The sequence below is a fragment of the Sciurus carolinensis genome, chromosome X (assembly GCF_902686445.1).
Source record: "Sciurus carolinensis chromosome X, mSciCar1.2, whole genome shotgun sequence".
Lineage (NCBI taxonomy): Eukaryota > Metazoa > Chordata > Mammalia > Rodentia > Sciuridae > Sciurus > Sciurus carolinensis.
The window spans coordinates 108,848,004-108,875,923 of record NC_062232.1 but is presented as its reverse complement, the minus strand read 5'-3'; the positions used below and the strand labels follow the sequence as shown (position 1 = coordinate 108,875,923).

Below are 27,920 nucleotides of genomic sequence, written 5' to 3'. Positions count from 1 at the left end.
TGTAGTGGTAGCAGTGATGATGATGATAATGCAGATGGAGAAGACTTTAATTTTATTAGTAGTAGCTGTGTGTGCAGTAAGTAGGTGAGAGAGGAAAGGACCCAGCAAACAGAGGCCCACTGCTGGGTGCTGCAGGCTCTCAGTGAGGGTGGGTCTGACCTCTGACATTACAATGCCAGATTTGGTGATGACTATCATAGTCATCCTCACGTTACCTTGTGCTGCCAGGCTGAGCAACTTCTTGGCCTGGTGCCTTTGCCCAGCACCCTGTCCCCAGAGCCCTGGTTCTCACCTCCCCACCATCCTGACTGTGTTCTGGTCACAGGTGCTGGTCCCAAATTTTCTGGCTCATATTTGACAAGTTCCCAGCATGATTCTCCCCTCTGCCCCCTCTGCACCTCTAGCACAGGCTGGAGGCAGCTGGCTAGGCAGGGAGAGCATGCGCATACACATTCAGGAGCATACTCACACGCATGCTCACGTGCACATTCTCAAGCCCATATGCTCCCCCACTGAGCTTCTGGGAGCCTCATGTCCCCACCCCCACCTCAACCTCTCCACTTCCTCCCCCACCACAAAAGCCACAGGTAACAGCAGCCTTCAGCAACACAGCAGACACAATACAAAACCAGAGGCAGGCATCTTTGCAAGGCTGTTTTAAGCATCTAGCAGGATGTGAGCCCAGGTGGCTAACGGCTGACTGAGGACAGAGAAAGCTCTTCTCACCAGTGGGCTCAGCCAATGGGGAGGGGACTGGGAGGCAGGCTAAGAGAAGCTGCATGGTCCTGAAAGGCAACAGAGCTGGATTGCAGGCCATCTCCCCACCACCGCCCAACCATGTGTTGCAGGTCCTCAAGCAGGGACCACCTCCTGTACTAAGCTCAGTTTTACTGTCCGTGAAATAGAGAAACCAGACTCTACCCACCTGCGGTTAAGGGCCATCCATGGATGTGGGAGAATTTAATTGCATTGCCACTGTGGCTGCATTTTAGAAAGTTAAAAGGGCTCCTTGTATGCCAGGGAAACCTGAGATAGTGACATTGTTTCCTGAGCTCTGGTAGCACCATATTCTAGAGCACCCTGTCACAGTCCCTTCTACTCCATAGTCAAATTCCTACACTTTCACTCCCCCTGCTGTCACTTGGCATAGAGTGCACTTGGGGTTTGGGAGCAATGGGCTCCTATGTGTGTGTGGAGGGGGCTGGTGTGTGCTCCTGACTGGTCTCTGGCTCCAGGCTTACCCTGTCTCCGACTAGAATGTTCTCCCCAATCCTAGGTGGCTCTTGGCAACCAGATGACTCAGTCACTCTCCCTTTGTCTTCCTCTAAGGTACAGCGATTAGCCTGGGGGAGTCCTGCTCCTTTAGCCCTAAGGGCTATAGTCAGAAGGCCATTGTGGGGCTAGGGACAGGTGGGGGTGGCCAGAGGCAGCCTTAAAGGTATGGAAAAGCCAAAATTTCAGGAGCCTTGTGGGTGGCAGCAGCTCTGGCAACCTCTACTAGGTGGCAATGGGGTGGGGTTCTCGCCAGGTCATAGAGCTCCTGGGAGTAGGGGCACTGCCTGTTTTGTTTTTTTTTTTTTTTTCATTTTGCGGGAGAGGAAGTAGCTGTAGCAGGCTGGGTTCACAGGAGGGAAAGCATAGTTGGCTCTGGTATCCCAAACTAGGGGTCCAGGATGACATGTATATGCTGGGGAAGGGTGTACGTGTGCTGCCTGGGGTCTGGTCCCAGAGGAGGCCGAGGGCAGCGGTTTTTAGGTGATGTGCCAGCAGTACTCTTGGGGCTTGTGTGGTACAGGGGGAGGGGAGCCAAGTGAGTGAGTCCCACGTCAAGGTGGAGGGTCAGCTGGGGAGTCAGGAGCCTCTAGCTATTCCAGTTGAGGAAGGCAAGAGTGGCAGCTAGCAAAACAGAGGCCAAGGAAGTGGAATGTGGGGCCCTGGCAGACAGGGGCTCTGTGTGCTGCTGCAGCCAGGCCAACTCTTCCAACATCTGGCGACTCTGTAGCTCCGGGGCTACCTTCTCCCGGATGGTCTGGTAATAGTGATTCAGGTACTGGAGCTACAAAAGGAAGAAAGTTTGATCTGAGCTGCCAGGAAGTGAGGTCTTGGTGCCACCCAAACCCTGTTGTGGTATTCCAGATACCCACCTTGGTCCAGGAACCCAGCCACTATCAGGTCTTAGGTATTCTTGGGACATTCTAGAGGCAGTTCCCCATGTTGGCTGCTTAATGCCATAGTGATGTTCATAAGGAGAGAGGTGGATGAATTTGAGGTCCAGGAATGAGAGTAAACAGGCTGGCATTCTCATTTTACAAAAGAGGAGACTGAAGTCCAGAGAAGATGTAGGGAATGCTTATTGTTCCAAGTCTTGCAGTAGCAGAACTCAGAACTCCAGTCTCAGACTTTCCAAGAGTGCACTACCTGAGGTTGGGCAGGCTGACCTGACTGGAAAGTTCTAGAAGTTTTGGGGTCTCGGGTGAGCTGGAAAGGTATGCCTCAGTGTCTGCCTACTGTGCTACCGGTGTGCACTTTCCTGGGGAGGGGTGGGGACAGAGGGTCTTGGAGTAGAGATAGGAAAGTCCCAGAGTGGGGGAGAAGGCAGTCACTCACAGGCTGAAGGGCTGGCAGTGCTGAGAGACACTCACCTGCTCAGGGGACAGCAGGCTGACATCAATGAGGTTTCGGTCATAGGGCACGAAGGACACCACTTCGAAGGTCAGGTAAGTCCCTGGGTACTGAGAGCCCACAGAGAAGGTGGGGAAGCAGGAAATTGAGAGAGGAAGAGGAGTTATATTGAAGGGAACAGGGGAGCACTCCACCCAGAAGCTACAGGCACAGGGAACTGATCCTTGTCAACCCTGGACACTGGCTAGACCTGAGCTTTCCAGAATCCCTTCCCTTGACCAATCATCTTCTCTACCACTTAGTACCCTACCTAGGTGCTTTCCTCTTGATTCCTGAAATTTAAACAGTTGGTCTGTGTTTCTCAAAACATAGGTATCAACAGCACCTGGGAGTATGTTGAATGTGTAGATTCCAGGGTCCACCTGCTAGACCTACTGGGACAAAGACTCTAGGCCAGGGTCCTGGGGGCTCACATGCAAATCAAATGATTTACAATTACGTTATTAGGGGAGAATCACAGCCTCTGGGACAGGAGTTCCCTGTTGTTCTCCTTTGCTAGCAAAGTAATAAAACTTCTTTTTCATTTTCTTCAAAAAAAGTTATTAGGTTTTTCTATCCATCCATCCATGTATCTTCTTATTGCTTCATCTATCTTTAGAGACAAGTAAAAAGAAAGTGGGAAAAAGCCTATAATTTTCATCTCACAGAGAGTCCTTGCATGTATGTGCTTAGGAAACTCAAACTACACAAAGATACACAATAAAAATAAAATCTCTTCCCTGGCCAGTTTCCTTTCTGAAAACCTTTTAAGCATATGCAACATATATATGTCTATACATGTATATATTTGAAAAGTCATTCAACATGGATCCTACCATACATGCTTCTCTGTACCTTCCTTCCCACCTTACTTCATAGCAATCCCAGGAAAGTGCTCTGAATTAGCACAAGGAGATCTACCTCATTCTTTTTAAGGGCTACATAAGATGTTCCATGATTTATTTAAGCAGTCATGAACTTTTATGATGTTTCCAATTTTTTACTATGATCATCAATGCTATAAACCACTAGCACTGTATAAACATTTGGAACTTTAGGACTATATTGGAAGGTACATATTTGGTGGAGGAATCAAAGAGACAAAAGGTACAGGAGGTTTTAATAGGCACTTCCATAGATATTGTCAAACTGCCTTACAGAAAGTTGCCACCAGTTTGTACTTCTCTTAACAGTGTACTAAGAGTGCCTATTTCACTGCATACTGACCACACTGGATATCATTGAAGTCTCTAATTTTTGCCAATGCAATAGGTGAAACATGATATTCTATTGTTGTTTTGATTTGTATTCCTTTGGGAATGGAAGTGAGCATCTTTTTACATGTGTGAACCATCTGTGTTCATTTTAGTGAATTGTCTCTTCATGTCCTTTGCCCCACTTTTTTTTTTTTTTGCTTTTCCTATTTTTATCTTATTGATTTGTAAAAGCTATGGTAAAATTAAGGAAATTCACACTTTATTTGTCATGTAATACGCTGTCATGGATCTCCCTCCCTCCTTCCCTCCCTCCCTCCCTCCCTCCCTCTCTTCCTTCCTTCCTTCCTTCCTTCCTTCCTTCCTTCCTTCCTTCCATCTTTCTTTTGCTGTGCTGGGGCTGGAACCCAGGACCTTGTGCATGCTATGCAATTGCTCTACAACAGAGCTACATCCCTAGACCACAGACTATATCCCCAGCCCACTTTATAACAGATCTTTTGATTTTTTTGTATTGTTTCCATATAGATATTTTCTATATAATTTAGTCGGAGTTTTAATATTTTTCTTCATGACTTCTGGGATCTATATAAAAACATCCTTTTCCACCCCAGGATTGTAAACGAATTCATGTAGGTTTTCTTTTAGGTCTTTTGTGGTTTCATTGTTCACCTTAAAACTTTGGTCATCTGGAATTTTATTTTGATTTAACAGTGATGTTATTCAGTTTAATCCCCTCAATGATTAGTCATTGGTTCACCCCACCCATTAGTTGAATAATTTCTCTCTTCTTTACTGTTTTGAAACATCAGCTTTACTGAAAACTAAATTCCCCATGTCATTATTGGAAATTAGAAAGTTTACTTTGGGAGTACTGATCCATTGTTTCCACTGTCTATTTCATCTCTAGTGTCATTCTCTTTTAGTTTGTGTTAAATTTTGATAGGGTTAGTTTTCTTTATTGCTCTTCTTTTTCAGAAATTTCCTACCTACCTATTTTTCCATGTGCATTTTTGCAAATAAGCCTCACTGCCATTTCGTGAAGTTACAAAAGTATCCAGTTAACATTGAAATTGTGATTATCTTGAATTTATAGATTAACTGAGGGAGAAATGACATCTTCATACTATGGCAGCTTCTTTTCAGAGAGCACCATTTACTTAAATCTTTTTTATGTCCCTTAGCAGAGAGTTTTCTCCATATAAGTCTTTTAAAGTTTATATCTGGGTATTTCATCTTGTTGGTTGTTAAAGTATCAAATCTTTATCTAATGAGCTCCCTTGGTGATTATTAATGTGCACTGAGAACCAATGATTTAGGGCAGGCATATGGATTCCCTTGGCCTGAAGCAGGACCTGGCACTGGCATTTAAGAAATAAACAAGTTTTCCAGATGATTCTAATGTGTGGCTTGAGAACCTGATTTATGGAATTCCTACCGAGCCATGGAAGAGTCCACATAAATTCATGCTCACATATGAAATGCCCTTCTCCTTCAGCTTCCCTCACCTCCCATGAAGTGCAAAGGCACTGCCATTCTGTCCACACTTCCAATCCTTCTCAGTGGTACTTTACCTTGGTCTTTGCTTCCACTACAAGGGCCACATCTTCGAGACGGATCCCAAATTCTCCATCCTGATAGTACCCAGGTTCTGGGAGACACAGAGATGCTGACAGCATTAAGCCAGGGTGGGTGGGGACACTCAAACCCAGGCTTTATGAACCAATCGACAAGTGGCTGGAGTGCCCCACTGCCTGACTGGTTGCTCCCTGGCTGTTGGCTCTGGCAGTCCCACAACTTGTTAGATGCTCATTGGCTAAGCAGAGGCAATTGTCAGGCCCCAGATCCCCTCTAAGCCAAACTTTGGCTCACTATCCCTTCCTTATAGTCCAGCAAGGAAGACTGAAGAGCCCACGTGGGTCCTTGAGGTACTCCCTTCTCCCTGTGTGCCACTGTCCTGTTATCTCAGCATTTGGTTAGAAACTCCATAATCTGGATATATAGCTGAGAATCAGCTCCCAAGGATAAGAAGAAGGGTATGGCCAAGAGGGCTGGGTAAGGGTGGGATAAAACATTTGGGACATGGGAATGAGAGTGAGGAGGTGAGGGAAGGCAGTAGTGGAGCCAGGGCTGTGCTCATGCCTAGCATGCTTCCTGAAGGTGGGGTGCCTGAGTCCCTGGCTAGCCCTGCTCTGGGATGGAATGATGTGGAGAGCTCTGAGAGCCATACCTATGGAAGTGAACATGCCCTTGGCCATGGCAATGTTGTTAGACTGGAATCCCACTGGCCCTGGAAAGGAAGATACAGGCAAGTATCAGGTATCCTATCCTTACCAGTTTTGAGATGAGCAGGTTCTGGAGAAGAGCCAGGTAACTTGGGGTCCCTGGACATCTGCAGCAGTATTTGTCTGTCACATCACTGTCTACCTGGAGCTGACACATACCAGATTGGCTCTGACTTTTATTTCTCTGGGTGTATGTCCTCTCTCTGATGCTCTCCTGGATGGCAAGCAGGCTGTGGATTGACCTGCTGCCAGTGTGCCTCACTTATCCTGTGGTGTATCACTTTCCATGAGTGGGGTGACCACAGGTGGGTCATGGCATCTCTGTGGGTCCTGGCAATTTCCATACCTGTGAGATGCTTTCTTTCATAGGGGGTGTCACACAAGGGGAGATGGTGGGACAGGGGTTGAAAAGGTACCTACACTCATGCACACACAAGAAGTTGCCAATGCCATGGCCTGTCCCATGACCATAATTGAGGCCAACTTCCCACAAGGCTCTGCGGGCAAAGGCTTCCACCATTCGCCCTAGAAGGAAAAAGAGATTGCCCCTGATTAGTTGGCTGGACCCCAGACTGTCCACCATGCCCCTTCCTGCTCAACTACCAGGGTGGTGAGAGGGGCTCCTGAGAATCAGAAAAGCATGAAACAACACAACGACATTGGGTAGGGATGGAGAAGGGCTAATGGATGAAGCCCATGATACCCTGGCTGGCCCAGACCCTCAATTTCCAGCACAATGTACATTGTACCTGTTACCTGGACAGACAATTCTACCACAATTTCTCCCCTTCCATTAAGGCTCAGGCCTTTGACATCTACTTCCTCCAGGAATCTTCTCATGACTGCTGCAGCCTACACTGATCTCCCCCACCTCTGAGCAACAGCATTGGATTAGGAGGCAGGAGACCTGGGTTTGAGGCCTGGTTTTCCCACCAGCCCTCTGTATGACCTTGGGCAAGTCTTTTTCTCTCTGGGCTAGATTTTCTTATTTAAATAAGGTTTGGGATAATGATGTAATCCCTTCCCAGGAGGCAGTCCAAGAAATCAGGGCCCAAGGCTCTGGGTCCAGCCTGGTCTCCAAAACCCACCTGATGTAGCAGCAGGAAAGATGAGTCTGGATAGATCGATGTTTCCCATCAACACCCGGGTATATGCCTCCTGATAGGGGAAGGAAGAGGTGATGGTGCAGACAGTAGGAGGAGCCAAGGGAGATTCCAGCTGCTTGACCTGGGTGTGTGTGTGTGTGTGTTGGCAGAGTGGGGGAGACATATCCTCATGTATGGTCACCCAGGTTCTGGAAGATGGCCTAAGGAGGCTGAGGGGAACGGTCCTAAAGTTAGGGCTCAGTCCATGTGATTCCCTTTGGCTGGTCCACAGAGGTCATTATAACGTGTGGAGGACATGTTTATTTTTTTTAAAAGAATTTAACATTTGTTTATTTATTTATTTATACATGGCATTGAGGATCAAACCCAGTGCCTCATACATGCTAGGCCAGTGCTCTACCACTGAGCCACAACCCCAGCCCAAAGACATGCTTAATGAGGGTGGTGATAGTAGGGGGTGGCAGGCAGACTCTGGGCTGGAATTCTGGCTTGGCCATTCAAACTCTGAGACACCTTGGGTCAGTGAATTTCACCTTTCTGTGCCTCAATTTCCTCATTGGGGATGGGATAATGATGGTACTTAGTTCCTAAGGTTGTCGGGAGGAGGATGTGGACTGATGATGAATGTAACATAGTGAGTAAATACTCATCTCAGCACTGGTACTCTAAGGCCAAGGCTGGGCTGGGCCTGATCATTTGGCAGGTGAGCCTTCCTGTCAGGGGAGGGGGGTGCTGAATGTGGCATGGGCTCTTCTGGTCACTGCCAGTGGTGATGTGGGCAATTCCCTTCACTGCCCACCCACACAGGCTTGCCATCCCATGCAAGACAGCCAGAGGCAGCAGACTCGACTGGCTAAATTGTGTGCTCTTGGAGATCTACACAGCATTTCCCCCTCTCTCTGTTTTAAGCACAATGTCTGACTTGTTATCTGCTTGCTGGATGCATGAATACAGATCCCTGTCCCAGCCTCTGCCCTAGTTGACCAGCCCTTACTGTCCTGAACACCTCCAGCTCCTTTCTGCCTGACGCTTCACTTGTGCCATTTTCCTCCACTTAGAATGCCTTTCTTCCCCCTTTCTGTTGAGCACAGGGCCAGACACACAGACAGTACTAAAGAGATAATTGTGCATTGATGTACTGAAATGAGTTGAGGATGAGCTTGGGCCAAAAGCCTTGGTGGCCTGCAATCTCTGTGGGGCAGCAGCAGGGAACTGCGTTTTCTGGCACTAACTTGCTGCATGACCTTGGGTAAACTACTTAACCTCTCCAGGCCTCGGTTTTGTCCTCCCAGATGAAAGGATTCTTAGTGGAGTGACTGCTTGGGAGCCTCTTGGGAGAGGGTGGAGAGGGGAATCCTGGTCCTAACACTTACCTTTTGGAAGGCAGAGGGGGTGCCCCAGTGGACTGTTCTGGTGATATCTGTGGTACCATCCCTGTGGAGAAGGGAAAACCAATATGTTCAGTCCCACTGAGTGCTTGTGGGTAGAGGCTGGGCCCTGTGCTTCCTGTGCTTTCTCCACTGGTGTCTGAGCAACAGGGCCAGGATAAGGCCAGATAGGAAGCAAACAGAAGCTAGCCACCATTATCAAAATCACACCTTCAGCATCCATGCATGAAGGGGCTCTGCATAGCTCTCAAGTTGAAAGTCACTTTGTTCTCTGAAAATTGCAATGCCCCATACACACTCCTTCCCCATACTACCCATTTGTGTATGCCTGCTGTAGGTACCAGGCTCGCTCTAAAAGCAAGGCTTCTTCTGGGCTTCCTGGGAGGCAACCCAGGGTTGTCTCCTTTTTACACATAAGGAAACTGAGGTTCAGAGAGATTACATTACCATAACATTCCCATGTTCAGGTATTTCCCATTTATAGGACACTTTTCCAGCTCCTTAGGAAGGATGGCAGAGAGGGCCTTATTATCCTCATTTCGCAGATGAGGCAATTGAAGCCTTGAGGCTGTGAGGTGGTCTCCCTCCCCAAGCCTCAGCAAAGCCAGACCCAGAGCAAGCACTGACTTTCCACGAAGTTCTCTTCATTGTGAACACAGATCTGATCCAGTGATCCAGTGAAGCAAAGCCAGAGGAGATCTGACTCCTAACACCAGCTGCAGCAGTTTCCCCAAGGATGGTCCCTGTGCCGCCAGTGCATCCTGCCCCCTGGGGGAAGGGGAGGGGAGAAACCATGGGGGGGCCTGGGGGTTTCCTCCTTGGGAGTAGGTCATGGGGCGTGGCAAACTTCTTCTTCAGAAGGAAAGAAGAGGAAGTGAGGTGACCATTTCCCCAGCCTCACCCTACTCTGAGCATGCCCCAATCCAACAACGCCCCCACAAATTTACTTCCCCTTTGCAAGTCAGCCATCTCAAGTACACACAGCATGGAATTGGGGATTAGCAAAGGCTGTTTAGAGCTCTGCTAAGAACAAGCAAAGGAGTTTTTAACATTAGCACATTCACCATTTCCACCCAAGACAGGCTGGGGGACCCTTAGAAACTACTCCTCGCTCCTTCTTCAATTCAGCACACCCCTTCCTTTGCCTCACCCAATCTTCCCACAGTCCACTTGCTCTCTAGATGAGAAGGGAAAGCACTGAGGTCAGGTCAGCCCAGATCAGCTCCAGTACATATGATTGGCCATACATTTGGAAGGAATATGCTTAGCCTATTCTGCATGGCTGTCATGTCTAAGCATTCAGGTTGTGCACTCTACAAAATAGAACATATCTAAAGTGTTGCTTCTCTTACTTGCCCCTACCCCCAACCTGACCTGGTTACCTCACCTGTGTCACAGGGGGATGGGGAGCTTAGGATTATGCACAGTGCTTTTTGGTATGTGGGCTGTGGCCAGGGACTGCACAAGTGGGTGAGAATATGGATATGTGTGTGCAATCAGGCAGGGCTATGTAAAAATGTGCAGACTTAAAAAAACATTTTGCTTAAGAGGAGTCTTCCTAAATCTCACAGAAGTGCTGCATGTGTACCCCCACTATCCTGGTCTCTGTGTGGTTGCCACTGTGCAGGGAGCCCATGAGTGAAAATGAGAAGAATGTTCACGGCAGGGTGGGGGTACATACCAGTATTGTCCCCCAGAATCCAGCAGGTACATCTCATCTGAGGACAGCTTGCGATGCAGCTCCTTCGTTGGGCTGAGAAGGGGGGAGAACACTGAGAGGGGAGCAGCCTAACCCTGCACGGAGTGATGTGGAGTTCTGAGTGAAAGCAGAGGAACTAGCCAGTCATGGTGGCACGTGCCTGTAATCCCAGCAGCTGGGGAGGCTGAGGCAGGAGGATGATGAGTTCAAAACCAGCCTCAGCAACTTAGCGAGACCCTAAGCAATTTAGTGAGAATGTGTCTCTAAATAAAATATAAAAAGGTCTGGGGATGTGGCTCAGTGGCTAAGTTCCCCTGGGTTCAATCCCTGGTACCAAAAAGAAAAAAAATTTCAGAGGAACTCCCGCTTCCCTGGAGACCAAGCTCAGACTCTGGGGATATCCTTACTGCCCAAAGGGCCCTGGAAAAGTACTTGGTTTCTGTTGCTACTGTCCTCAGCACACTTCTGTCCATCCTGCACTTGCCCAAGCAAGCCCTTGGGCCCCAGGGAGGGGAGGAAGAAAAGAATCCAGAATGTGGGAACTAAGAAAGTCTCAGAGACCACCCAGTCCTGCTATCTCCTTTTACATAAGGAGAGACAGGTCTACAAAGTGACTTGCAAGAGGTCACATAGGAAAGGAACAAGAAGTTGGCCCTGGACTAAGATGCTCCATCCAGTATTCTTTCTATGCCTGCTGCCTCAGAGGGTGGGAGGGCCCCAGGAAGCCAGGGCACAGGAAGGGAGGAGACCTTGAGGGTGGGGCTGGAGAACAGAAGTCCTTAGGGCTGAAGAGTACCTACTCCGCCACTGTTTAGCTCTACTGGGGAGAAGGGGCTGGGGTAAGGCAACTGAAGGCTTGGGAGATACCAGGGGGTGCCACATGAGGAAGTTCTGGGATATGTCTGCCCTTTCCTCAGAATGGCATCCAACCTCTTCCTGCCATACCTATGCCAGGCTGAGGCATCTGGTTACCTTGGTCCTCCAAATATTGTTAGGCAGGCCTACAGTGGTTTGTTTTCCATGGAGCCAAATATCTAGCTAGCTAGCCTACATCTTGGGCCCACCATGGTTGTTTCAGACTGACTGAAATAGGCCTTTCTCTAGAGTGCTCATGAACTTTAAGAATTAGGTGACATAAATACCTCACAGGAAACCAAGGAAAAACATCTAACAGCAGCTGTGCCTCCCTCTTAGACCCCTCAGTCCTGAGTACTCAAAAAGTCCTGGCTTCTTGTGGTAAAAGTCATTCAAGCCTTTTAATTTCAAGGGGACTTTCAACCCCAGACTGAGCTCCTTCCTCCATCCCACACAGTGCAGAGAGCCTCAAACCTCGAATGTGGACTTTGGGCCCAGAACATTCCCTTCCCCACCCCAGTCCCTCTGCACTCACAAGATCCAACCCTCCCCACAGAGTCCTAGCAAATTCTTTCTCCTGAAGTACCTGTAGTGGGCCAGGGCAGCATTCAGACCACTAGCAGAGATGGTTTGGAAACTGGGTCCAGAGGAGAACTCTTCTTCTCTGGATAGTGCAAGGCAAGAAATGGTCAGTGAAGGGGTCCTCAGCCTGACTCCATATGACTCTCCCAGTCCCATCTCCTGGTTTCATCTTCCTAGGGTGGGTCCTGTCACTTATAAAGTGCTCAAGAATGGAAAAGGCCAGACTGAAGAGAACATTTATTCCCCCTCCACCTCCATTTTATAAATGGGAGTGAAGAAAGCTAGCTCCCTGCATCTGAAAATGACCCCATCCCTGGACCAAAGCTTCTCCCGAACGCTACAATGTGTCCTTCGCGTGCCTGAGGAGCCCCCCTCCCTATTGGGAGCTCTCAAGTGGTGCAGCCGCAGACCGGCCTGAACCAGCCTCCTTGGGGAGAGCGAGCCCGCGGCTGAAGCAGGCACTAGAGGGCGCTGTTGGGTCATCCCGATCTCAGCTGGACTGGAGCTTGTCCTCCAACACTCCCTGCCCAGCAACCAGACCACCCAAGAAACTGTCCCTCCTATTGCCAAATAAAAGGAGGACCTCCCTTCTAAGTAAGTGGACTAATTATCCCTCCCTGCCCCCACTCCCCCACTGGAAGATAGTCTTTCACCCTCGGAACTTGTCCACGAGCTCTGCCCCAGAGAACTCGTCCACTGTGCCTTTGGGCACATTCTTCTCCAGCCAGACCAAGTACCGGATCACAGCCACAGCGTCTCGAACCTGGAGAGAGAGAGATGCACAGAAGTGGGCTGAGGTATGGTCAGAGTGGCAGCCATGGGCTCCGGACAAAGATCAGCCACTCTGGGATCTGGAGCTTTGAAAACATGAGGGTCTGACTTGCAATTTGATATCAAAGGATTCCATTTAATGTTTATATCTGATCATAGTGTGCTCATGTTTTCAAAAGTATTCTTATCTTTACAGATGCTTACTGAAGTGTTGACAGCAGAAATGATATGATATCTGGGATTTGTTTTAAAATAATCTAGCAGCAGAGGATGGGAGTGGAGGTCATGAATGTGGGGTTATGGATGAAATGAGATTGGCTATGAGTTGATGATTGTTGAAGTCGGGTGATGGGGACACAGGGAATCATTATGCTACTTTCTCTCTCATAGCATACATTTAAAATTTTCCCTTAGAAAAGGTTTTTTAAAAATGAGGTGGCGGGGCTGGAATTGTGGCTCAGTGGTAGAGCATTTCCCTAGCATGTGTAAGGCACTGGGTTTGATTCTAAGCCCCACATATAAATAAATGAATAAAATAAAGGTCTATCAACATCTAAAATATTTTTAAAAGATGAAGTGACAACGTAATTTTATTTTCTTTTATTTTTAAAATATTTGTTAAATATTTAAAAATTTTAAATATTCTACCACTGAGCCACAACCACCGCCCCCTTAACCTAATTTTAACAAGAATATTCCATAAAAGTGTGCCATTCTCTTGCCAGGGTGCAGGCAGTGCTCAAAGCACAAATATATATTATATATAATATATATATATATATACATATATATATACATACACATATACACATATGCACATACATTCTTCACTGAATATTCACAATACTTGTATGCTGTAAGATTACTATTTTGATCCTTATTTTTCTGATAAGGTGACAGGCCTAGGGAAGTGAAATGACATGCCCATGGTTACCCAGCTAGGAAGTGGGTGGAGCTGGAGTTTGAACTCAGACACTGTTACCTCCCAGCTGCCTCCTGCCCCCATGTGCCCTTGCTCTAAGCCATGGCGCTATACTGGGAGTGAGGGGGTGATGGGCAGGTGGGTGCTCAGGAGTGTGGTATCTACTCTTTTGTTTCATCGAGGGTCTTCTTCAGGTTCCTTTGAAGTTCTTCCTCTTCAACCCATCAGACTTGGAGCTCCCAAAAGCCCATCTTCCTGCACGTGGACTTACATGGCTGGCCTTGAGGAGTGCCTGCTCCTTACTGTTCTTCACTGCCTTAGTCACCATCACTGGGGAGTAGGTGTCTGCCACGAGTTTCTCCTGTTGGGGATAGGGAAGGAGAGGAGGTCTGGGAGTACCCTCCAAGGCACAGTAGCGTTTTCAAAGGACTGGCAGGAAGTGCCAGCTGAGGTGAGACTTGCTCATGGTGATGCCCTCTCCTTCAGGAGCTCTCTTTTCTAATCTTCCTTGTCCAGTTTAACCCTCCCTCCAGAAAGTTTCCAGATTAACACTGCCTTGCTTGGGAGTTCACTTCCACCTGCACTCTAGAATGGTTCAGGAAATGGGCTGTTCTGACAGTGTAAGTTTCCTGTACATATCTTAGTGGCTACCATTTATTGAGTGCCTACTGTGTGTCAAACAGTGGGCCTTACATATAATATTGTCCTTGAATCTCAGAGCAACTCCTGTGAGGTCAGGACTCTTGTCATTTTACAGGTGAGGAAAAAGAAACCCAGATTGGCTTAATTACTTGTCCAAGGTCATTTTGCAGAGCCAGTTAGAAGCACAGCTGGGATTCAGTGTCAGGTTTGCTGGCTCTAAAGACTGCTAGACCAGGCTGTATTATCTCTAGCCTCTTCATGGTATGAATGCTCTGTCTCTGTGGACAGACATTCCAGCTTCCTCTTCTTTTGTCTCTTCCCAGTGAGACCTACAAGGGAACACAGGGTACACTCGGCTGATCAGCTGACTGAATGGCTGAGGGGCTTTGACTCCACTTTTAGTTGACACTTATCAGACCTGGAGTTGTTAGGTGCCTGGCATGGGCTGGATGGAGCCTGGTAAACTCACCTCAGGTATCACTTCATAGAGCCCATACGTGGTATAGCTGGTCCCAATCCAGATCTTCACATCTCCTAAGGCATAGTCCTTGACGCTGCCACGGACTTCATTGTAGTCCTCGAGTTGCACACACAAGGGGTCTGTGCAGCTGGAATTCAGGTACTGCAGAGTCTCAGAGCTAAAGCGACTCTTGTTTACAAATAACCTGGGTGGGGAGGAAAGACCGGGAGTGTCTGTTAAGGACAAAGCAAACAACCAAAGACATATATAGTTTCTTTGATCCTAAAAGTAAGAGGAAGCCAGCACCAGAAGCCAAGATTTGGGATTTATCGGGAGAAAAGGTCAAGGGGTCAGAAAAAGCCAACATGAGGTTTCTTAGAGGGTCCTGCTGGGGCAGGTACCAAGCTCATGGGCAGCCTGAAGGCTATATATTGGGGTGGGGTCAGTGGTGGGGCAATAAGAGGACAGAAGTTGAAGGAAGTTCATGACAGCAAGGCAAGGAAAAGCCATACCTGATGAAGGAGTCCGTGAGCAGTGTGTAGGAATAGAAGAATGGGTTATAGGGGATGTCACTGCTGCGAAGGTTGAAGAGCCCTTGGAAAAGAATTAATGGGAACTGTTTGAGGCTGATCTGATTTGGGATGAGCATTTCAGACACCTTTGCCTCACTGTTTTCTTTGGCCCCAAAAGATTGCTGGAAGCACACTTTCATCATCTGGTTCTGAATGATTCTCAGTCCTTTTGGGTGGATGGGTAGGGGATTCGAGATGCTGATGAGAGCTACAGACCTATCTCATACCCCATCCTGTGAAAAATGCAGTATCCAGCATGCAGCACCCAGTTTTAGTGGGTCTTCAGAATGTCTGAAGTCCAGTCATATGGATCGGGCAAGAATTCCTGACCCATGTTGGAATGAAGTAGGGTTACTGAGGGTGTTAAAGCAGGGAATGTGAGTGTCCTGGGATAGTGACCAGGCTAGTGGGAGGAGTTTTTGGTCCTCTTCCCCTTAAGGAGACAGAAGCACTCTGCTGCCATGGTCATTCCATTCCTTTGGTGGCCTGTGGGCTGGCCCCACCTTGCTTAAGGTCTCCTGATTTCTTTATTCTGCAGACATGAGCTACTGTTCCCTATGCCTTTTAGGTAATAGGTCATGACCACAGAGCTCATAGCAGCTGTTGGGTACATGGTTGTTTGGGGAACAGCTCTGTTTTGTAGGGCCCAGGAGGCTTGCAGTGGGGTGGGGGACTCCCACACCATTTGTGTCCATAAATCCACACTCACAGGCCGTCTCATCAAGCGCCGACAGAAGAACAGCAGTTGGTGCCTCACTATGCATCTGCATCTGGCTTCGGATGCCAGATACTTTCTCCTGCCAAGTGCTCCCTAGAAGCAAAGGAGCCCAAAGAAAGTGTAAATGACATATCTTATCTTTGACATTTGGTTCCTGAGAGGGCTCCCTTGGAATAGTAGTTTTCCATTTTTTTGACAAAGCAGTAGAATCCTTACTTCAAACAAACTTTTAATTGTGTAGTCACTAATGACATGAGCTCAGGACCCAGACAGGGCTCAATTGACCTGGTTTTGTCATTATTAGCTTGGAGACCTTGGGCAAAAGATTAACCCTTCTGTATCTTATTTTGTGCATCTTTAAAAATGGGGATAGGATATAATAATACAATCTACTTCAGTAGGGTTGCTATGAGGCTCAAATGAATTAATATTTATAAAGCACATAGAAAGTTGTTTTGGTGCATAGTGGGTCTGGTATAGTTTTCTGATGGATAAACAAGCATGCAGAAAGAGATCAGGAGAGCTGCTCTAGTTGAAGGGTAGAGGGAGAGGGCTGGTACCATGTTCAACTCTCCCCCACAGTAACCCCAATACTTAATAAGCCAGGGGCTTGGGGCTAAACACTTTGTATTGTCTAAATTCTTACTTGCCCCATTTTACAGTTAAGGAAACGGATTTCAGAGAGGTAAAGTCACTTATCTAGGGTTTCATAATTGCAAGGGTGGGGGAGCTGGGATTTGAACCCAGCTGTGCTGATGGCATGGCCCACACTCCTAATCTGTACAGATATGTAATATCTTGCTAACATAGTCAATCTCCAAACTCTGTGCCACAGTGCCATCCTTTCTAGGGTGCCTGCATCTGAATTCTAGGACATTAGTTTTTGTCTTCTATCCCTGCCCCCTGCAAGGCCTATGGAGTCTGCCCCTAGGCAGGACTAGGGTTTTTTTTTTTTTTTTTTGGCAGAAAGTTATAGGCATTAAGGTTCCTGTTTGGGTTCAGATATGAGCATAAATGATAATGTAATGCCATTAAAAATGTTAAGCAAACAGATAAAACTATTCAATAAGAACTAAAGCTTTGGGTATAAAATACTTTTATTTTGTTGAGGGGAAATAGACATAGCATAAAATTTGTCATTTTAACCTTTTTAAAGTGCACAATTCAGTTGACTTTAAAGTACATTCACAATATTGTGCCAACCATCCCGCTATCTTATTCTAGAACATTTTCATCATCCTAAAAAGAAACCTTGTACCCATTAAGGAATCACTCCCCATTTCCCCATCCTTCCAACTCCAGGAAACCCCTAATCTATTTTCTGTCTCTATGGATTTGGCAGTGCTGGGTGTTTCATACAAATGGAATCACACAATATGTGGCTTTCTCTGAATGGCTTCTTTCACTTAGAATTACGTTGTCAATATTCATGAATATGATACATTTTTGAGAAAACAAATGAAATCAAGTTTCAATGGTCTTACACATATAGCTATCTTTGAGTAGCTAACTTTTCATGTTCTGCCCTTTTCACTGTTCCTCCCCTCCACCTGCCTTTAAAAACTGCAAGTGACTGGAGAGAAAATCTCTTTTGTCTAAACTTCTTAAAGCTGACCTTAAAGCTGTGCTTCGGCTTTCAGGCCCAGTTCTGACTCCTGACGGCTTTTCCTTGAAGACTAGCAGCCTGAGATACCTCAGCTTCTCCCTTGCTTGTGGAAAGTGAAAAAACCCATGCAAATTTGACCCCAGTGTCTGCTCTTTTTACCCTCACCTCTTCCTGGTAAAACCATGACCTTCTTTATCGAAACTAGATGAGTTTTATTTATGACCAAACAGTCTTGGATAGCTAGTTTCTTTAAAAAGTGGTATCAGGATGAAGAATGATTCTTCAAGTTAACATTGGAACAGATAAAGAAAATTGAGCACAGTTTTCATTCATTTCATCATAGCCACAATTTTTAAATTAACCTCCTACTTTTTTTAAAACTCCTTTCCAAACCAGAAATGCACATGGAATTATGTGTGGAAAGGAGCCTCTCAGATTGCCTAATGTGACCAGGAGTACTAATCCATTGGCTCTGTGACCGGGAGTACTAATCCATTGGCTCGTTCACAACTCCAAGGGAAGTAAGGGCGTTTGGTGGCCCAGACTGATTTACAATCAGTTCTGGTCAGTTTTTTAGTTATTACTTACAAGAATCACAGAGAATACTGATCTTTTATGAAGTATTTAGATGGTGTCAACAAGGTCAAGGTTATGGATGTTAGATTTTTCTGGGTCAGTTAACTTTCCTTTGTGGTCTAGCCAAAACTCAAACCCTCATGTATGCTGCAGACTTACCCTGAACTTAGTTATTTACTTAATCTCCATCCCAGCCATCTCTCAAATCTAAATTCTTCACCACAGGAGGGCCAGAAATAAAAGGTTGAACAATTCATTATGAACCAGTCTCCACTACTGGAGAAGCAACTCAGACCATGTACTTTCTCTCTTCAGAGGGTTTTTCACTTTTTTCTGACTCTCATTTCCTCCCTTTCTGCTCCCTCTTGCTTCACATTCCAACACCTTTTATTCTAGCATTTCATAAATATGGTCTGAAGACCATTGGACTAAGGACTCTCTGTGGGGAGAGGGTCCAAAAAGCTGCATTTTAACCAAGTATCCTGGGCAACCTGGGTGTGTATGCTTAAGCTTGTAAATCATTACTTTGGTATCTTTTCAGCAAAACAATGACTCTGGGGTCCCATGTTAGTGGGGACCCATGTTAGTACAAGTTGGGAAGGAGAATGGGCTTATGAAATCACCTGTGAATGCCTCCTGCAGTGCATAAATAGGTTGGCTTGGTGCTGGGGGCCTTTCTGATCCCCATACCAGGTCCACAAGGTTGTCTGTAATGGACACCAGCTGTCTGTTGGAGCCTTGGAGGGCCTGGTCATAACTCTCCCAGGAGTCTGCAGAGATAGGAAGGAGTCACTTTCCCCTTGCCCATTTACACCTCAGGAAAAACTGTGATTTGAACCAAGTTAATCCTGATTCCCTTTGCCCCCTATTCCACTCCTGTAGCCCCAGCTTTCCTGAGCCTGCCCCAGCAGTCTGGCCCTTCTGGAATGCATGTCCCACTCTGAGCTTTGCCTTGAATCCTCCTCCTTCTGTTTTCCAAGCCTAACTGTCCTGAACCCACCTCAATCCAGTCCACTGCCAATTGGCTAATTTTGTCTGTTAAAGTGCCAATGGTTGGGGGCAGTCACTCTTTCGGGACTTTTCACCAGGATTCAATGCCACCATTTAAATGAATGGTGATGTTTGAGTCATTAGATAGGCTGGAAAAGAAGTAAATTTGGAAGTAGGAGTCATTCAGTGTATTCATGAAAATTCCACCTTTGAGGACATGATCTGGTCAGCTTTCTGGGGCGCTGGAACTCAGGAATCTGTATTCCCAGGAGTCCTGTTTTACTCAAAGGCCATCCTAACTCCAGTTACCCTTCTAAGCTACATTCCAGAAGGGGGCTTACAGGTGATGCTAAGTACCATTACTGGTAGAGTTCCAGGTCACAGAAGTTCTAGGACATCCCGGAAGGCCTATTCATGCACTAGATCTTAATAATTCCCTGAGTCTTCTAGGTTGATTTTCTGTACTCATGACTTTTAACAAATTCCATACACATTTTTTAACATTTTGATTTGCACAATTCATGAATACATCTTTGTTGCAAAATATTCTGCAACCACAACTTCAAAACACTCTCTTTGGCTGCTTTACCACATCCCCTTCTAAAAAGGTATGTTTCTTTACCTCCCAGGAAAGCTGAGCTCCCCTTGCTGGTTTAGACAAATCTAGGGACTGAGGGAAGAACATACCAATAGAGAAGAGGAAAGGGTCGAAGCCCACACTCTCTCCAGAAGGAATCTCAGCGAGGAGCCAGGTGACAATGGGAGTGATACCAACTGAAAGACGGGAAGGAATGCAGAGGTCACCTCCAAGATCAGCCTCAGGCCTTCTGGCCAGGTTTCTGTCTCTGATAGTCCTACCATGTGTGTCCTTGGGATCAGCCTTGAAGGTCAGGGATGACCTCAGATATCCTGAGTTTTCCATAGAGGCCCAGCATGACCTTGAAAGATCCCCTCACCTATACTTTTCCCAACCTAGTGTGGGATGCAGGGCTGTGGGGAGAGATCCATGTGGGCTTTCTACCTTCTTTATGGAGCTCCCAGTTGCAGTCCATCTGCCGCTCAGCCTGAGTCCAGTAGCGACTGTCGGTCCAGACAGCTGCTTTCCTCAGGGTCACCACTGCAATACCTGGGACAGAACAGAGAAACCTGGAGGTGAGGGTGAGGGTGAAGATGAAGAGTATGGTTTCAGTGGGTGGATATGCAATACAGTGCTGGTTCTGAGATGTCACAAGGGACCTCTAGAAAGAATCTGCCTCCTCCTCCGTTGGAAGGAGAGGCGGGAAATGGTAGAGAGCCTCAGGGGAAGCTGACAGAAAGAATGTCCTGGATAAGACAACTCTGTGTTGAGAACCTCTTTTTTTGCGGTACTAGGGAATGAACTCAGAGCTTCGTGCATGCTAGGCATGTTCTCTACCACTGAGCTGTAGCCCTAGCCCTGTGAAGATTTCTCTGTGGAGAGGGTCATTAGGATTTTTAGTATAAGAAGTGGGATCTGTTTTTGTCAGTCCAAAAGACCTCATCCTGGCCAGATGTAATGGCCTAGAACTATAATTCCAGCAACACCAGAGGCAAGATAGGAGGATCCCAAGTTTGAAGCCAAATTCTGGGCAATTTAGTGAGACCCTGTGACAAAATAAAAATGAAATCAAAAGGAAGAGAGATGTAGCTCACTGGTAAAGCACTCCTGGGTTCAATCTTCAGTACCAAATAAGTAAATAAATAAGAAAGAAAGAAAAGAGTTCATATTGCATATAGGTGCTCTCAGGATAGCTGAGACTGTGTCAAGACTTGGTGCCTGATAGAGACACTAAGTCAGAGGCTTACTGGAGGATTGGTGGGAAAGACAAATCCAGCAACTTCGGCAAAGAGAGTAAGGGTTCATGATGAGCAAGGCAGGGCAACTTCCAGTGCAGGAAGCAGTTTGAGGATCAGCAAAGGAAGTCTGGATTTCATTTAAGGGGCCAGGATTGGGGATGGGGTGTGTTTTAGAAACTGGGACGTCATTAAGGGCTTCTATATTTGTGTCTTATTTGGCCTCGTGAAGTGGTATTGTCTGTAAAAAGATTTGCAGAGTAAAACTTTATCCCAAAGTGAGTCATCTGAAGGGAAAAGTGGGGCCCTAGCGGCAAAATATGGAAGTAGCAACTGTCTCAGAAATGGAGTCCAGGGAGTGCTGGGCTGGGTATGACTACAGAAGAGGTAAGGATTATGGGAAGGAAGCCAGGAGGGTCATCTGCCATCTTTCTATGCAGAAATGTGACCAGTGGACCATGAGGTGTGCACCCTGATGGCTTCGAGGGTGGAGGAGGACAGGCAGAGAGAGAAGGAGAGAGAGTAGAAGAGAACTCTGGAAAATAGGCCCAGGGGTCCTAGCTCTTGAGGCACTAGCCATGCCAGGTCCCCTCTTACCATCTCTGGTCTACCAACAAAAGCAATGAGGGTAGGTAATGGCTGTTACCTGCAGTCCCTGTGAAGCCTGTGATCCATGCACGCCTCTCATCATGTCTGCCAATGTACTCACTCTAGGAAATTGACAACACCATTGTTAGCTTTTTCCATGGGGTCAGACCCACACGTGGAAGGCCCCCAACCACATCCATTTTTTTTCTGTATGGTCAGCTCCACTCAGTCCCACAAGGCTAAGCATATTGGGCACCTGTTCCAGGAAGCCTTCTGTAACTCCTTCAACCCTTTATTTTCCCCTCTTTTAAACAATTTTATCTCTCAGACACTCAAACCCACTGGTCTAGCACTGGACTTGGGTTGCACTGGATTGTTATGCAAGGGAGTTTGTCACCCTGACCAGAAAGCAAGTTCTGTGTAATCCAGGATCATGTATATCTTTTGGTTCTCCTCTCCAGATATCCCTCCTCCCCAGTCTAGCTCAGTACCCATAACTAACTTCTGCACACAGCTTTACACGTTATTGTTCAGTCAGACCTCTGTATCCCTGGATTCCATATTTGCAACTTCAACTAATCACAGGTCAAAAATAGTTTTTAAAGTGTGCCTGTACTGAATATGTAGACTTTTCCCCTTGTCATTACAGTATGACTACCATTTATATAGATTTGTATTGTATTAGGTATTATAAGTAATTTAGAGGTGATGTGAAGTACATGGAAGGATGTACATAGATTATGCACAAATACCATGTCCTATAAGGGACTTGAACATCCACCCATTGGGGTATCTGTGGGGCTCCTGGAACCAATCCCTTGCAGATATCAAGGGATGACTCTATCTTGATCCTCAGAAACCTTGGAAACAAGATATCAATATTCTCATTTTGCAAAAGAGAACACTGAGGCTCAGAGAAGTTCCGATACTTAGCCTTCCCCAGCAGGTGGGAAAACTAATTTAAGCAAGGCTGTTGACACTGAAAGCACCTTCTCTTCCAACTGGGCTGGTCTTGGGAAGGTGGGTAGGTGAAGGCTGAGCCAGTGGTGGGAAAAAGTAGGACGGGTAGGCAGGGTTGCTGTTTTGGGAAAAGTGACTCTTGTTCTGACCATCTTGCTTCCTGTCTGTCCTCCCTCACAGCCTATCCACCATACTGGCATGGTCCAGGAATCTGGATCATCTCACTGTTCCACTTAGCAGGTTATGGGAAGGCCTGGACTGAAAGGGAGCTTAGACTTCTTCCTGTCCAATTTCCAGCCTCCATTCTAATCTCCTAGGGCAGGGATGCCCTAAACATTCTTTCTGGATCCACCACCTGGAAACTGATCAAAATTCATTTCGAAGTTGTTTATCCTTTCACTTCTTAAGGTCAATAGTATTTGGCTATGCCTTCCTTCCTATGTAAAGAAATATGTTCTTTCAGTTGTCCTAAAACTACCATGTGCAAACTTTCCACTTCTACCCCTTTGCCTGTCAAATCCCTTCTCTGCCTTCATCTTCTGTTTGTGGCCTGTGCTCACAGGCTACGACAGGTAGCTGAGAGGGGAAAAGGGGAGAGGAAGAGTCCCTCACCATGTGGGCATCTGTGTCTGGGATGATGTAGGCAGAGAGATTCCAGGCCTGTATCTGCTGGCGGAGGGCTGTCAGTCGCACTGTGGTATTGACTGCAGTAACTGGAAGGTACTAACAGGAAGACACCCAAACACACAGACACAGGCACACACTGCTTAGAGAAAATGATGACTCCTCCCCACCCCCGCCACCTCCAGAGGAGTCACAAGCCTCCCCTGAGGCTGGGATTGGGAGGGTTAGGCTGACCCGGCCTGGGGGGGGGGCGGGTGGCAGTTAATGTTACTAGTTAGAGTAGAATCAGATGCCTGGGATGAGCTAAGATGCAGGTGTTTTAGGAAGAGAAGGACCCCTTGTGACAGAAATGGGACCTGAGTCTGGGAGAGGGTATTGAATGAGAACTGAGGGACCTGAGCTCTGGCACTGAGCCAGGTCACCAGGACAGTCCCTCTTTGGATACCTCAGGGTAGAGTAACCAAATTAGCAAATAAAAATACAGGATGCCTACCCAGTTACATTTGACTTTCAAATCAACAACAAATAAAGTTTTAATATAAGTATATAACATGCACTATTTGGGGCATACTTATACCACAATATTTGTTATCTGAATTTCAAATGTAAATCAGCGTCCTGTATCTTATCTTGCAACCCTACCTTGTGGCTTTTTCAACTTGTCACCCACTGGTCCCAAATGGCAAAGGAGAGTGAATGAGTACCCCCAGCAGTTTCAGTTATTGACCAGAAAGATCCATTCCAGCCCAGACACATCATTAAAGGACATTTTATCTGTCTAATGAAAATTATGTTTTTTTAATTTGCTTGTTTTGTTTTGCTTTCTACTCGAAACCTATCCAGGTTTGATTTAATATAAAAGTAATGTGGTTTGCTCCCCCTGTCTGTCTGCCCTAGTGGTCCGATGAAGTTGACACTGCATGCAGATGTTCTAAGTTTATTTTGTGTCTTAAGGTACTATGAACTTGCTCACCTCTTCACACCTTCTGGCCCACCCCTGCCTGGTGAAGATCTTTAGCCCAACTCTGGTCATGCAAAGAACCATTGTGGTCCCCAGCTGTAAAGCTGACCACCTGATTTCCTTTGGCTCTCATCTGCAGGGCCTTCTCCTGCTGGTCACACCCTAGGTCTCATTCTCCTGCCCTATCCTTGGCTCTTCTAGCCTCCTGAATTTCTCCTTCTTCCCTTCCCTGCTACCCTCTTCTCTGTCCCTCTAGAAGTGTTTTCTTCCTTCCCATCCTCCTCTTTGTCTCTTCCTAGTGTAGAAGACCAGCTAAAGTCTCGCCCCTTCCTTCTTTCCTCCGTCCCTCCTCCTTCCCCCTGGGGGTTTCCCAGGGTCAGGCCAGGACGGAAATAGAGAACATGCTATGGGAATGAGTGGGAGGGAGGGGAAGGGCACCGATACAAGTCCGGTTGGAGGCGTATGTTAGAAACCCTACTCCGGGTCTTGACGGATGTAAATAAAAAGCAAGGGGCCCAGGGTTGGGAAATCAGGAAAAAGCCAGTGGGAGGGAGAAGATAGCAACTGAGCCTATGGGGGAATTCGAGGACGACAGTGCGGGACCTGTGAGGCGGGGCCACCTGAGGGGTGGGGCTGCGTGTGGTTGGATCCAAGTCCTCACCGGAGGGCTAGTTGAACAGTTTCTCACATCTTCTCTAGCAAGGTCCCCTGGTATTGGGTGGCTCCAGGCATAAGCTAGAAACCAGGAGAAAAAATCCAGGGTCGTTTGGGGTCCAGAGAGCTCTCAGAAAGGACAGGGACACCCTCCCTCAGCGCTCTTCCCCGCCCTGCAGAGCCTCCATCCTTTGAAACACACCATGCTGGCCATCTCTACTTGAAGATAAGAACAATCACGTTTCTTGGGAAATCAGGATGAATTGGATGGCACCCTGGGTCACAAAGAAACTAGTTTCATCGACAAATGATTGCCCCTTTGGATGGGTTTTAGTGCTCATTACATCAATTTTTTCTTCTAACCTAATTGAGTCTTTTCAGGGCCAATTGAAGTGGAAAAGTTGTGTGTAAATTAAATTTTGTAATCAAATTTTCCTTGAAATGCTCTAGAGGATCTCGCTAAATAATCATTCCCACCTTCATTATAGCCTTTTATAAATCTAATTTCATATATGTTAGGCATACTTCAAGATCCACTTGTACTATTTCTTACAACCCAAATGTCTACTTATCATTTCAGCCTTATTTTAAATATATAACCTAGCAATCCTAGTCCAACATAATAACTTCCTGTGGAAAGATGGATTAGCATTTAAAGAGATCCTACTGTGTGCCAATACTGAACTTATCAATTTACCTATTGAAGTCACGTACTGCACAACCTTGTGATCAACAAATAACTCATAAGGTTTTATTGTTTGATGATGTCATAGCCATCTTAGTTTGTGTAAGTATATTCCATGATGTTTGCAGAACAACAAAATTGCCTAATGGCATATTTCTCCCAAGTCCCCATTGGTAAGCAACCCATGACTGTATCTTATTTGATACTTAACAACAACCCTGTGAGGTGGGTATTATTATTCACTTTCTACACAGGATGAAGCCAAAGCCCAGGTAAGTTTGGTAAGTTGCCCAAGTTTTGCCATACTGAGTCAGTGGTTAGTTGGGAATTTAAACCTAGGCTATCTGAATACAAAAATTGGGTGGGGCTGGGGTGGTAGATCAGTAGAGTGCTAGTTTAGCATGTGTCAGGCCCTTGATTCAATACTCAGCACTGCGAACCACCCCCAAATGGGGGTTACCTTTCTATCCTCCCTTTCTTCCAACCATAGGAGGTGGGCCTGGAAAGTGGGGGTTCACAGAAGGGACAGAATGTATGGAGACATAGTTTACAATTTGTGCTCTGTCCCAAATTTGATGTGACCTTAGGACAGTGACCCAATATTCATCAAGCAAATGTTTCCTAATGTCTACTATATGCCAGGAACTCGGCTAAGTCCTCTCAGGTTCTGGATCTCTGTGAAAAGAGGAGTGGATTACAGTCTCTTCCTGTCAGGAAAGTCTAGTGATCTCTGAGAGTCTTTTTCTCTACCCTCTACCCTTACAGAGGAATTTTCCTAGAGGATCATGGAGGCCTGAGTGTGGGGAGACACAATACTTTTACCTTCTGAGTGGGTTGAACTACAGATAGAAGGAGGTTGACTGGTGTCTTAACACCATGAATGCTCTGCCTGGCTGTCTTGGCCTCATAAACTCAAGGGGAAGATGAGATCCATACTGTTGGTTTAAGAAAATGAACACCCATTTCTGTAGGAACAGATCTCTAGTAAAATGGTGGTGCTAAGATGCCAACATAAGAAACAGGACCATTCAACTCATGTCCCTGTTTTCTGAGGCCAGAAAGAGCAGACTCTGTAGCTGAATCACTCTATAACCCCTGGCACAGGGCCTGGCACAGGGGTGGGGGTTCCTCAGGAACTAGATGCTGTATTAATGAGCAGGGTCCTGCTGACAGAGAGCAAAGGGGAGGGGAGGTGCTGAACTGGGCACTTAGTTGAAGACAAACAGAGCATTATAGGGGTGACAAAGATTCTCTCCTTGACCAAAGTTTAGATAGGTCCTCTGAGCCCTTTCCTTGACGAGTTCTCAAGTTTTGCCTTCTGTGTTAGTCCTGTCCTTTCCAGGCCTGCATTGACCCATCTTAGCAGGAATCCTACCAATTCAGTTTAGAGAGACCCCCCTTTGATATCTGATCACTCTTAATATCTGATCGGATTCCTCTTGCTTTGCCCTTGATATCTGTTTAACCTGGCCTGTCTTCAGCAAGAAACCTAAGTCAGTTTAGCAAGAATCCCCCTACCCTCAATGATTCTTCTTAGTAGCTTTCCATGCACTGACCCCCTCCCTCTGCTTATTGGCTGTAAATTCCCAGTGGTTTCTGCTGTAGTCAGCATTGAGTCACTCCTGTCTCCCCTGCTGCAGGGCCACTATTGCAGTAGTCTTGAATAAAGCCTTCCTTACCATCCTAACAGATGCCACTATATTTTGTCATTAACGGGTAGATGGAAAGTCACAAGCCCCTGAAGATCATCCTTGAAGGGGCCTCTTCCTCAAGACAGAGAGGGTGACCAAGAGAGAAGAGACATCCTGGGCCCCAGCCCTCACTCCAACCCCTTCTAAGCCCGAGGGGAGAGGCCAGAGCTGCTCTCCAGGAGAGGCCCAGAAGCACATACCACAGAAGAGGACAAGCCAAGGGCAGCAGCCCCAGTGAGCCCGAGCCATGGGGTTTCCAGATGCCGACGCTGAGTGGATGGAGCGACTGGGGAGAGAGGCCAGGGCTGTTTCTCTGGCCTCTTCCTCCAGCCCTTTCCTGGACAGGAACAGACAGGGGTGGGGACTGGCGATGGGAAGGAGGCGTCCAACTGGTAGATGGAGAGTCCCCCTCTGGTCTTTTGTTTCAGAGGGCTCTGGGAGTCACGGTGGAAAAAGAAGCCTTGGGGCTGCCCAGGCAACGTGTGCTGACTCCTGGTTGCTTGGAGTAGGGTGTAAGCCCTGCCCCAGGGCAGAGTCCAAAGATCTTTTGAGTCTGAGGAGCAACAGCTGGTCTCAATCAGCCTTCTTTTCCCAGCCCTCTCTTCAGCAGTCCTGCCCTGGCCATTCCGGACTTCTGTCCCCACTCCCTCCAGCAAGCTGGTTCCCATTAGCTCCCCCACTCCAGGCTTTGGCTACAACCTTGCTTTTGCTTTGCGATGAATATTTGCTCCTCCTTCTGCTCCTCCTCTGAGCTGGTCTGTCCCAGAAAAAAAAGCCAGTGTCCTCTCTCTCTATAGTGCCTGGGAAATCCCACGGCACCCTTTGGGGAAGTCGGTTACAACTAGAGAGTTACTTTCTGGAGCCAGCATGAGTTCCCTCAGAAGAGTCCATTTTGCAA

At 46.9% G+C, this 27,920-nt stretch overlaps 1 protein-coding gene across 2 annotated transcripts; it reads right to left on the bottom strand.

Moving 5' to 3' along the window:
- Positions 1-35: 35 nt before the first annotated feature.
- Positions 36-27,501, bottom strand: Xpnpep2 (X-prolyl aminopeptidase 2). 2 transcript variants are annotated; one of them, XM_047535920.1, is made up of 21 exons: positions 27,223-27,501; positions 24,654-24,727; positions 23,020-23,130; positions 21,506-21,569; positions 20,069-20,173; positions 19,735-19,821; positions 18,681-18,827; positions 15,867-15,968; positions 15,098-15,179; positions 14,595-14,790; positions 13,755-13,844; positions 12,444-12,553; positions 11,795-11,872; positions 10,336-10,407; positions 8,640-8,700; positions 7,249-7,318; positions 6,581-6,685; positions 6,106-6,165; positions 5,450-5,526; positions 2,643-2,732; positions 36-2,056 (listed from the first exon to the last, which is right to left on the bottom strand). In XM_047535920.1, exons 1-21 carry the CDS (start codon positions 27,269-27,271, stop codon positions 1,862-1,864), a joined length of 2,025 nt encoding a protein of 674 aa, XP_047391876.1. In that variant the 5' UTR covers positions 27,272-27,501; the 3' UTR covers positions 36-1,861. The 2 variants fall into 2 exon arrangements, with proteins under 2 accessions (XP_047391876.1, XP_047391877.1); XM_047535921.1 differs by lacking the exon at positions 19,735-19,821.
- Between the last annotated feature and the right edge of the window lie 419 nt (positions 27,502-27,920).

Coding starts and splice junctions, on each gene's coding strand:
- Xpnpep2 (XM_047535920.1), bottom strand. CDS start 27,271: ATGGCTCGGGCTCACTGGGGCTGCTGCCCTTGGCTTGTCCTCTTCTGT. Junction 15,969..18,680: donor ACTGCAGGAGGCATTCACAG/GTGATTTCATAA, acceptor CTTTGCTTCTAG/GGAGCACTTGGCAGGAGAAA. Junction 2,733..5,449: donor TAGTGGAAGCAAAGACCAAG/GTAAAGTACCAC, acceptor GTGGGCTCTCAG/TACCCAGGGACTTACCTGAC.